General features: G+C 36.6%; 2 protein-coding genes across 3 annotated transcripts; both read left to right on the top strand.

The window, feature by feature from the left end:
- Window positions 1-1716: 1716 nt before the first annotated feature.
- Window positions 1717-6804, top strand: LOC107780693 (DNA-damage-repair/toleration protein 111-like). Of its 2 annotated transcripts, XM_016601263.2 has the most exons (3): window positions 1717-2700; window positions 6152-6467; window positions 6566-6778. In XM_016601263.2, exons 1-2 carry the CDS (start codon window positions 1834-1836, stop codon window positions 6443-6445), a joined length of 1161 nt encoding a protein of 386 aa, XP_016456749.2. In that variant the 5' UTR covers window positions 1717-1833; the 3' UTR covers window positions 6446-6467; window positions 6566-6778. The 2 variants fall into 2 exon arrangements, with proteins under 2 accessions (XP_016456749.2, XP_016456748.2); XM_016601262.2 differs by having other exon boundaries at window positions 6152-6804.
- LOC107780694 (uncharacterized) lies at window positions 6701-10140 on the top strand. Its single transcript, XM_016601264.2, has 3 exons — window positions 6701-6836; window positions 7996-8266; window positions 8820-10140. The coding sequence occupies exons 1-3, from the start codon at window positions 6819-6821 to the stop codon at window positions 8927-8929; spliced, it is 399 nt and encodes a 132-aa protein (XP_016456750.2). The 5' UTR covers window positions 6701-6818; the 3' UTR covers window positions 8930-10140.
- Window positions 10141-11952: the final 1812 nt, after the last annotated feature.

Here is an 11952-nt window from a genome sequence, read left to right as displayed (position 1 = left end):
TCCGCGGAGACCGGAGAGTGTAAGGTAAAATGAAAGTGAGATGCTTTCACCTATATAAAACAATCAAACCATGCCTCTGTCTGGTGGAGGTGGAGCTCACCACTGGTAGGAGAGACAAGTCTTGAAGAAAACTTGGTATGTAGTTTATCGATAATCACATTTGAAATTCATACGTCACTATTAAAACAATATGCGTAATTATACAATCAACACAGACATACATGTCTAGGGAAAATACCATAAGAATTGGGTAACTATGCATCAAAAGCGAAGTAAAAAAAGCCGCAAGCGCATAAATGTAATGCCGCAAACTGCATCTAAGTGTAAGACATCAAATAATCCACGCCTGCACGAGTGGTTCTAGAGTAAAAAAAAATGCCATCCCCATTCCCCACTAAGAGAGGCGAACACTAAAGTCAGAAGCTTATAGTATTATCTAAAAACAAAATTTCATTTAAGCATGGAGCGTCAAGCATGAAAAGGTTCATTTAACATTAATTGTTCTATTTAAATTAAGTTTCTTAAACTTTAGAATAAACATGTTACATATGTCAAAAATCACTTTGGAAGTCCAAGTTACATTATAAAAACATACGGTAGTTTAATATCTCACATAGTAAACATATCATTTGATAACTTCATAACTTAGCCGCGCAAAATATGTTCGCCCCAACATGCTCAATGTCACAAAACACTTTAAATAACCTTCATGCATCTAATCAAATAATTGAAAGACATGCACTTTAGAGAAAATACAATTAAAAGATTATGTCTCCATTTATCTCAATTCTAACTTGTAGAAATGGAGACACGAGTGCAATCAACGCCTTAGCGACGTTCAATCTCAGATGTAATAAACGTAAAAATAGCACGGGCTAGCCAGTTTTCGGACTGGTAATTCAAAAATAGCCAGCGTTTGTAAAGTTATTGAAAAATAGTCACTATTTTGCTGCAACACGGACCGGTCCAGCATAATATACTAGAGATTGGTGCACCTGTGTATGAACTTCTAGCATATTATGTTGGATTTCCAACACGCGGAAAGTTCCAGCATAATATACTGGAGATTAAAGCACCTGTGTATGAACTTCCAACATATTATGCTGGACCGGTATATTATACTGGAACTCCAGTATATTATGCTGGAGTTCCAGTATTATACTGGAACTTCAGTATAATTATACTGGAGTATAATATACTGGAACTTCAGTATATTCGGAGTTCCAGTATATTATACTAGAACTCCAGTATATTCTGCTGGAATATTTTCCGGATTTTGAACACTGTTTTCGTTCAGATTTATCTTCACATGAAAAATGATTAAATTTTGAATACTTTTGAAACTGTGGCTATTTTTCAATTACCACTGGTAAATCTGACAATTTTTGAATTTCTCCCTAATTTAACCATGTAAGCCTAACAAGACCAATTATATCTAAGGACTTGGCCATGGGTCCTTAAATCCTTTTTGTGAAACTTAATTCACCCATCCTATAGCATATTGACCTATCCATAAGCTGAAAAAAGTGTATCTAATACTTAGTTAGATACACTATTCCTACTATTAATGATGTAGTAGTTCACTATTACAATATCCATATCCTAATTTGATATTGTTTTTAAAAAAAATGACAATGAAACATTGGGGACCAAAACATAGTTATATTGCAAAAAGATAAGGAGTGAAACGCTATATTATACAAATTTCATAGTTCCAAATGAACTTTTCACGAAGATCCTTTAGGTATATCAAAATCCCAACTTCCACCCAATTAAACCCCTTATTTTCCACCGAACTCTCTCATCGTCGTCAATCTAGAATCTCCGATCACAATGCTCGGCGGCTTGTACGGTGATCTTCCACCGCCGTCGTCCTCCGGCGACGACGACAAACCCAGCAACAGCACCAGCGCTAATGTATGGTCTAGCAGCACTAAGATGGCCCCGCCAGCTCTCCGCAAAACCTTCGCCCCACCCCAAACCCTTCTCCGACCTCAGCCCAAACCCAAACCCCAGCCTTCATTATCAGCAGCTCCTAAGCCCATCCCCCTCGACGAGAACACCAACCCTAACCCCACACTCTCCGCAACGTCGTCGTTTCAACCTGCCCTAGTGGCTGTTACAAGCTCCGTATTAGAAGAATACGATCCAGCCCGGCCCAACGATTACGAAGAGTATCGGAGGGAGAAGAAGAGGAAGCAAATGGAGGCTGAAGTGAGGAGGGAGTTAGAAGAGAGGGAGAGGAGGGAGATGGAGAGGGAGAGGGAGGAGAAGGAGAAGAGAGAGAAAGAGAGAGAATTGAACATTTCAGGGGAGGAGGCGTGGCGGCGTAGGGCGGCAATGAGTGGTGGTGGAGGAGTCAGTGGTGCTCCTCCGCCACGGTCGACTTCGCCGCCACCGGGGAATGAGTTTAGTATAGGGAGATCAGAGAGTGGGGGTTTGGGATTGGGTGCTGAGGGAAAAATGACAGCTGCACAAAGGATGATGGCTAAGATGGGTTGGAAGGAAGGTCAGGGACTTGGGAAGCTAGAACAGGGTATTACAACTCCATTGATGGCTAAAAAGACGGATAAGAGAGGTGGAGTTATAGTGGCTAGTGAAGCAAAGCAGCAACAACAACAACAACAGCAACCTGAAAAGAAGGTGAAGAGTGTGAATTTTAATATGCCTCCAACAAGGGTTGTACTGCTCAAGAATATGGTATGGGTTGTTAAGGCTTACTATTATTTGTTTATTATGTTTGATTGTGGATTTTTATTGCATGAGATTGTTTAGCTGCATGAAGTAAGATGGTTTCTTGCTAGAATAGTTGCTTTCATAAAGTTAAGTTACTCTTCATTCCTTTCCAAGGACTTGGTTTAGTTTAGGTGCAAGTAGTTTCAGGGGCTCAGGTGTATTAATGAATCAAAGTTATTTCCACCGACGCCTTGATGGCTTCTGTGCTTTATCGTGAAAGAAAAGACTATGGAACTCTTGACTTTGGTTAAGAAAGAGAAGAAGCAAAAGAGAACATCATTCATCATTCAATCTTCTCTCTTAGGCTGTGCTATGAGAGTTAAGGAAATTGTCAGCCATGACAAATAATGACTATTTTGGGTATATGTATTCATGCATCAGCTAAGTGCAATATCCAAATGAATTAACAGATCATTCTTGTGTAGTTTTGTTCAATGAGTGGAATTTTGTCTTGTTTTGGCAATTCAAGTACATATTGGGCCCAAATGCACCATGATTTCTCCTTGCATTTTGATTCAATTGAATTATGTTTTCTTCTGAATACTTTCACGTTACACTAAGGGGATTCCGCTTGTTCTAGATAGAACCTCTTTTCTTCCTTAAGGTCACATTTCGTGTTCGCAAGTACCAATATCTTCATTAAAGAAGGTACAACATGTGATTCTAAGTATTTCTCCACTGCATTCTAGATTCAAAATCCGATAAGTTGTTCTGCTCATTGGGGAAGTCACACACACACACACACACACACACACACTTTTAGTGAATGGACCAAGGGGTTAGCTTGACTCAAACTTGCCTAGCTCATACGGGTCTTTAGGTTTGTGGACATGTAGGAAGTAGAGATAGGATTATTTTAGGAAGGATCCTGATGCTGGAGCTGGTGGATTTGGTTGCAATGCGAGAATTAAGGTGAATTATATCTGAATAATTTTGGATGGATTGGATATATTTTATCAATTGTTTGATTAATGGGTTATATGTTTTTTTAAGCTATTAAACAAAACTGAAAGGTATACAACCAAATTTAGTAAAAAGAATCATGTGGAACGAGGGGAAGGTGCAGTGGGGTGCAGTGCATGCTATGTGGTGGGGCGAGGGTGGTGGCAATAAGGTCCGAGGTTGGAACTAAGAGTGCATTAGTTACCCTACCCCCTCTCCTTTGGGATTGAATATTTCCCTTGTAAGAGGGTTAATGACCGCTACATTTCGTTGAGTGTATTCTGTTTGTATACGATAATCTTGTTTTTGGGAGGTGAATTTAAATGGGGAACATGGTTAGTGGAGTTTCATATAGCCGACCCCAAAATTATTTGGGACTGAGGTGCAGTTGTTTGTAGGATAATCTTGTTTATGGGCTGCATAATGTGTAATATTTCTTTCTTAAAGTAATGATGTTGATATATATCTTTTATTCTTAAGTCTAAATTCATTCTTATTTTTTCAAAAATCTTTGGGTCAAATGTTAACCTCTGCCTAGAACTCCCTTTTTCATCCATTTATTCTTCATAACTTTTTTGATCAGTAAGCAATATATTTTATTAATGGAAGAAAGATCCTGACACCAAGCTGGTGATTGAATGTCCAAAAGTGGGCAGTCCCTCATACAAAAATAAAAGAAGTGAACTGCCTCTATACAAAAATATCGAATCTTGTAACATAGCAGTGAAATCTAACATTCTGTGAGGATCATGCACATCTTGGAGTTTACATAGTGCCAGCAGATGTAAGCATTTGTGTTACAGCTGTTGTACAGAAGTTGCCTTGGTAGCTACATTTTGTACTTCTGGTTGTGGTTGTCTGACGATATTTGTGACTGGAGCTGTGTAATGCCAAATGTGATTCAAATATCTTATTGAGAAATTGCCCTTTGCTTAATTCAAAGAGAAGTTGAAACAAATACACCATCATAACAGGATTGGAGGCCCATTGTGCCAAAACAACTAAAAAAATGTGTAAACCAAAGGGCAATTTCTTCTTTTTTTACCTGATCAAAAAAGAAATTTCCCTTTGGTGTACACATTTTTTAGTTGTTTTGGCGCAATGGGCCTCCAATCCTGTTATGATTGTGTATTTGTTTCAACTTCCCTTTGAATTAAGCAAAGGAGTGTGCTTTGGAATGCCCAAATATTGTGATTTGTGGAGCATTCCTTTTCCCTACGGACTAAATAATACCAGGATTGATAAGATTAGGAATGAAGATATTCAGGTTCGGGTGAGAGTGGTTCCGGTAGAGGACAAGATACGGGAAGCAAGGGTTAGATGGTTTGGGCATGTGAAGAGGAGGAGCGCAGATGCCCTAGTAAGGAGGTGCGAGAGATTGGCCTTGGTGGGTTTGAGGAGAGGTAGGCCTAAGAAGTACTGGGAAGGGGTGATTATGCATATGGTGTTGCTTCAGCTTGCCGAGGACATGACCCTTGATAGGAAAGTGTGAAGGTCGAGAATTAAGGTAGAAGGCTAGTAGGTACCCGAGAGGGTTCCTTTTCCATACTAGTAGTTAGTAGTATTAGTGTTAGTATGGTGTTGTATTATTGTTAGATTTCTATTACTACGTGTTCTTCCTTTCGCTTCGTTTTCTTATTATCTTGTTGTTGTTAATGCTTGTGCTACTGCTTTCTTTTCATCTTTCCTTGAGCCGAGGGTCTATTGGAAACACCTTCAAGGTAGGGGTAAGATCTGCGTACACACTACCCTCTTCAGACCCCACTTGTGAGATTATACTGGATTTTTTGTTATTGTTACTAAAGACTCATTTCTCTTATGTGATACCATTCTTCTTTCAAATTCAGTGTCCACCTTTCTTTCGTGGTCGTGGCGAAATAGTGTCCACTTCAACTTTTCAAACATATAATACTTTTACAGAAAGCTGAATTTCTCAATTACAACTGTTTCATTTGATAAAGTCAGTTACAACTGTTTCATATTTCATTAAAAAATCAAAAAGTAAAATATGGACCAATTTGTTGCCTTTTTCAAAATGTGAATGATCGTAACACTCTTACAGTGTAAACTCAACTGAATGGAGGAGTGACAATTTTATCTTCTTTTTTGATCTCTTAGTTTTTAGTGGAATATTTTGGATCAAAATCATAGTTTTGCCATTTAATGAAAAGTGGGCTCGCATGAGGTTATGCTTTCCACGAGCTTCATATCTTCAACGTTGAACTTTCCTTCCTCTAGATGGATGTGCTCTGTTACCACCCAAAGAGTACTTGTACATGTAGCGAACGGATAGAGAGAGAGAGGGAGAGAATTTTGATCAGCCTAATAGAATAGACGCAAACAAGAAATTGAGATAAATGAAACTGATGCCCCATCTGTAGGGAATGGTGGGTAGATGCTCGGGTCTCATGTTTTTTTATTGCTCTGACCTTTGTTTTTGTTTTCTTTTTGTTCCTTTTTTTTCCTTATGAAGGTTGGTCCTGGCGAGGTTGATGATGACCTAGAAGGTGAGGTGGCTGAAGAGTGCACTAAATTTGGTACCGTAACTCGTGTCTTAATATTTGAGATAACAGAGGCAAATTTCCCTCATGAGGAAGCCGTTCGGATATTCGTTCAATTTGAGAGAGCAGAACAAGCAACTAAAGCCCTTATCGAACTTGAAGGTCGATTTTTTGGTGGTAGGATTGTTCGTGCCTGCTTCTATGATGAGGGGAGGTTCAGCAATAATGAGTTAGCTCCCATGCCAGGAGAAATTCCTGGCTTTTGACCAAGCAGTTATGGTTCAAATCGTAAGTTCTTTTTATTTTGTCACAGGGACTCTAATTTTGGTTAGAGTGGCTTTAAGTAAAAGGCCTTAGGTGATAGGTCTCCTTGTATTTCTTTTCAGAAAATAGGTCCCTTGTATCTATTGTCTCAAGTTTTACACAAAGTATGTATCAAAAACTTCCCCCTGTTTTTGCTGAACTGATGAACTTCATTGAGGTGCAACACCAGAGTAATTTCCCAAGGGTGTGCAGATCTACCATGGACATCTCTCAGTGACGAAGAATGTACAACTTTGACATTACTCTGAGGAACTTGGTTTTAGTGTTTCTTCTAATGCGGGAAGTTAAAATTATTGTTTTACAGTTGGTTCATTAATGTCGAATAACTTTCAGGTATGTCTTCAGTTGGCCATCTAAGTTCTATTTGGCTTTCCCATACCACCATCTGCACTTTCTACATTATCAGATTTGCGTACACTTTGTTATTTTGAACTTGTTGAAACTCCTGTACTTTCCCATTCCAGCCAATTTCGAGCAAAATACTCAAACAGTGAAGCTAAATATGCAAGTGTAAGGACATTTTTTTGGAGAGGGAAATTGTCTCAAAGTCTGAAAAGATTTAAATCTGATCTTAAAGTGAGTAGTTCTGCCATAAGCGACTGAGATGACAAATTGTAACATTCTCTCGAATAGATGGTTAATACAAATCTGCAGGTTATGAATGTTTTACCGCAAACCAGAAAATATGGAAGCTGAAACACTACTATCAACTTGCACCTAAGGGAGTGGCCTAGTGGTCAATGAAATGAGTTGAGAATTTGAGGTCTTAGGTTAAAATTCTAGCGGAGACAAACACACTACGTGATTCTTTTCATCTGTCCAAGCATTGATTGATAGAATTACCTAGTACTTGTTGCTTGTGGGAGGTAGCAGGTGTCCCGGGGAATTAGTCGCACACCCCCATTTTGGCAAAATATTAACGGATAGGAAAAGAAATCGTAATGAGCAAATTCACACAAAATGAACGTTCGAGTACCCTACGTGCATCTCCGTGACAAGGTTTCCACAGAACCTACTATCCTTTACATCCTTCTTTTTCCATGAGAGTTATCGTTGAACCAACTATTATTGCAACCACAATTTTGACCTTTCAGTTTTTTCCTCGCGAACTTTTCTCAAGTCATACATTTCACTTATCTATCTATCTATATTTACTTAAAAGGAAAGAAGTCAGACCTAAAAATTTGCCAAGTGTTCCACATATAAAATGCCATGTAGCAACTTTAGGACAAATTAGTTTCTATTTTTAAATTTTGAAATTTGAAAACAGTTAATTAGGTATTCTATATTTTAAAAAAAAGTAGTTTCTACGTTATTCTATATTTAAAAAAAGTAGTAGTAGTTTTTAAAATATAGAATACCTAATTAACTGTTTTCAAATTTCAAAATTTAAAAATAGAAACTAATTTGTCATTGTTTATATATGCGTAAGTATATTACAGTCATATACAGAATAACTTAGTCATTTTAACTAATTGGGTTTTTTTTGTAGGGCGACCGCATTCACGCAAGTATTGGCAGGTCTTTTATCCAAATGTTCAAACAAGAAATTAAGGAAATGGGTTTGTACATCATGAAGAATTTCGTGGTTTGTCCAAATAATATGAAGCTGAAGACCAAAGACCACACGTTTAAGTTGATGTTCACGCATAAGACTATTGTTGACGAAATACATGATCCACATTTCAACATGTGTATTTTCAAATTTAGAACCTATGAGCAGCTGTCAAATCCCCAAGAATTTGACAATACTGAGCTATTTGGTAATTAAATTTCTCTCATTTTTTCCAGTTTCATTTTACTTTGCCTTATTTGTTTTCTATCTTATGAACTCTAAGTGTGAACTAAATCAATACTAATTAGTAATTACAGTACATAAGATCAAAGATTAAGTTTTAGATTAAAGTTGAATTTCTTGACATTGTTAAACCCTCTGTCGAAAATCATAATCTGATTTCTAGAAGGCCTTTGTAGGCGTATGGAACTAAAGAAAGGTTAGTACTGTATCATTTCTCTGAAGATCTCCAGTACAACGGTATATTCTTGGTACTACTTTATATAGTATTTACAGATAGTATTTCAGTGGTTTTATGAAGGCCTAGGGTTAGCTTTTGATCTCTTACTTACATAGATAGCTAATGGAGTTCATGCCCACACTTTCCTTGCATTATCTGAAACCTTCCCTTTTAACAAAACTCAGAAAAATTGATACCAGCTGCCTTTGGAATATACATCTAACTGTTTAATTCTTTTACGATCTTCATTTATATTGTCTATAATGATTACTAATTTTGCACATATTTCCTTGCTTTGTAGATGTCATTGGCGAAATTGTGAGTTATGAGGACGTAGAGTCTATCAAGCAAGATGATAACATCCGTATGTACATGAACATTGAGATACATTTTGTCAAATGCTTCACTTAAAGCAACTTGTGTGGAGGTCATCATTTAAATTTCATGTTACATTGCATTAACCATCATATTTTGCATGTCTTATCATTAACTTTGCACATAGCACATGAGTTGTGCTTATATTCACACAGGTAGAAAATTGCAACTTGCTTCTAGAGCTTCCCATAAAATATACTGGTAATTAAATGTTTGGTCAACTTTTTTATTCTAATGATGGCTTATTTTGATATATTCATGTTAGTTACAATGATTGTTGCTTTATACAACGGTTGTACATAGAATTTTCATAACAAATTTCGATTACCTTTTTTTTCCCTTCTCAATAAAAGATGATTTACCACCTGTTAGTTCATTCTGGGTAATTTTTGTTTATAGGACATGTCCTGAGGAGTGTAGAGAAGCTGTAAAATCTTTGATTTGTGCAGCAGTAAGACTCGCCGACGTGTCATAATTACGCTTATTAAGAAGTATATTTACTGATATATGATTGTCTAGCCCTGTCTTGCCTTCACCTTTTTATGTGAAAGTTCTAACACTTCATTTTCATCTTGTAGGGTCCAGAAATTCGAACATGGTTTTTAAAAGATGCTAAGCCTGTTCAACTTAAACAGGGTCAGGAGATCACAATCTCAACTGATTACAACATTAAAGGTGATGAGAGTATGATATGCATGAGCTACAAAAAGTTAGTAGAGGATGTAAAGCCACAAAGTGTGATCCTCTGTGCAGATGGCACAATCACCTTTACAGTTTTGTCTTGTGACAAAGAGAACGGTTTGGTACGATGCCGCTACGAGAACACTGTTGTTCTTGGTGAAAGAAAGAATGCCAATCTCCCGGGAGTAATTGTGGATCTGCCAACATTGACAGATAAAGACAAGGATGACATTTTAAACTGGGGAGTTCCGAATCATATTGACGTGATTGCGTTATCTTTTGTTCGTAAGGGTTCAGATCTCGTGGAAGTTCGGAAGCTGCTAGGTGAACATGCAAAGAACATTCTTTTGATGTCTAAGGTTTGCTTCTGATGAGCTAACTATGTAGTCTAAGTTTTTCTCCATGAAGTTGCCTATTCACTTTATTGCATCATTGTTTTGTGTTTGTAGATAGCTTTCGTGGTACTTGAGAGTCATACACAACACACTAATTTTGCAGAAATGTAATTAAATGATAGATTTAATCTGACTCCTTTTCCCAAGAATTGAAGAAATAACATCATGAGTTAGAACTAAACTAGGCAAGATCCTTTTATACTGAACATCTGGGATCATGAGAAGGTTAGAGATCCTTTCCACTCTTGTGTTTTTTTGGATGTGTTGGATGGGTGTGTTGGATGGGTGGGGGGCAGAGATGAAAAGGCGTGGCTTTGCGAGTTAAGCAAAACCCCATCTTCCTCACTTGATCAAAGCCGAAAGGCTGATAAATGTATTGTTTTTAAATTTTTGCAGCTCAAAGAAATATCTTTGTTGTATAAATTCAGTCGAGATATTTTTTTTCTGATGTAGATAGTTGTTCGTGCTGGTGGACTTTCACAGCGGTAGTAGTTAGAATGACTGTAATAAGTGTTGCCATCTTTTTATGCAACTATGTATGTGTGGTTGAGGGTGGATTCACAACAATAAATGCAACATATTGTTCGTAAAATCTTTAAACATTTCACATTATTTTGTTTTACTAAGAGTACTAAATGTTCTACTTATTATTTCATCTAATAGTCTAAAACATACATTTGTTTCTACAGGTAAGAAAAGTTACCTTAAGTATGTAAACTTTGCCTCAGCTATAAAGGAACATGTAGCTTATGATGAATGTGTTTTCGATTGCAACAACATCACTGTTATGTTTGTAAGTGACATAAAATCTTGATGAGAATTAATATTTTTAATGCATGCATTTCATCTAAGACTTAAAACTGTTATATAGATTATGCTAACAAGGATTGGGTATTTTCAAAATCTTAGTTATCCATGTGAGTCGTTGTTTATATCATCAACCAACATGACTGACTTAATCATGTTCTCATATACTTCTGATCCAAAGTACACCACAACAAAAGGGGATGTCTTAATTACTGTGAATTATACATATGTATAGCTGTTCTTTGTGTTTTTTCTGATAATAACTTGAGACAAATTTCTGCTTTTTCAGGTGGCCTAATCGTTTTTAAAGCTAAGTACTTATGTATCATTACTCCAGTATGTTGTAACAGCTAAGCTATTCAAATTTACATAGAAATTGCTAATTTCATTTAGAAATATTGTAATTAATAGTAAAAATTGAATGTTGTTGCCTTCTATCGCACGTATGTTCTCTTGGATTTGGTGTTTATCCAAATTGACTATAACAAAACTCTCGGTTATTTTATATCTACTATGAATATATGTTTGATTATTGGTTGAGATTTTGTATCATTATTTTACTTTCCCTGCAACTATGAACGATGTGTATATGAACTCGAAGTGAATTTTGGGAAATCTACTTTAGCTTTTGGCTTATTACAGTTATCCAACCTTCTCTGCTAATCATGTTTCTGTGCATAAATATTGGTGGTCCCTCGCATAGATACAATCCTATGAAATTCATATATTTATTTTTTGAATGTGATCGCTAAATTTAGTCTACAATAAAGACATGTTTCTACTATATCATTTTTTTCTTTGAAACAATCCGCATCGCGTGAGTACGTATACCAGTTTAATTAAAAACCAGCATTTACTGGTAATTTAGTTGGTGTTTCAAGTGGCTTGGAGATCATAAGTTGCTTAAAAATAAAAAGGTTAGTGTAATGTCCCATAGTATTTGTGACGGCCTTGCGTAGTGCAGTCTTCTCAACTTTTGGCCATGGGGTACACTGTTTTCTCAAAATTCTTTACTATTCGTTCGATTATTATGGTTTCTTCCTGTCACCACTTGCGAAATTATTCTAGGATTAATAATTTTTTTTTGTGTTTTTAATTTATTGTTGACCTTTAAACCGAAGTTATTTAGGTGGCGAATCTTAGTACTTTAGTTGATTGGATACCCGAACTTTTATG

Source organism: Nicotiana tabacum, chromosome 17 (assembly GCF_000715075.1).
Source record: "Nicotiana tabacum cultivar K326 chromosome 17, ASM71507v2, whole genome shotgun sequence".
Lineage (NCBI taxonomy): Eukaryota > Viridiplantae > Streptophyta > Magnoliopsida > Solanales > Solanaceae > Nicotiana > Nicotiana tabacum.
The sequence above is the reverse complement of the archived record's forward strand: the minus strand, read 5'-3'. Positions and strand labels throughout refer to the sequence as shown.

What these genes read in the sequence shown, in the direction of transcription:
- LOC107780694 (XM_016601264.2), top strand. An exon ending in TGACAATACTGAGCTATTTG is followed by an intron (nt 8,267 to 8,819) that starts GTAATTAAATTT and finishes CTTGCTTTGTAG; the next exon opens with ATGTCATTGGCGAAATTGTG.
- LOC107780693 (XM_016601262.2), top strand. Translation starts at nt 1,834, where the DNA reads ATGCTCGGCGGCTTGTACGGTGATCTTCCACCGCCGTCGTCCTCCGGC. An exon ending in TTGTACTGCTCAAGAATATG is followed by an intron (nt 2,701 to 6,151) that starts GTATGGGTTGTT and finishes TTCCTTATGAAG; the next exon opens with GTTGGTCCTGGCGAGGTTGA.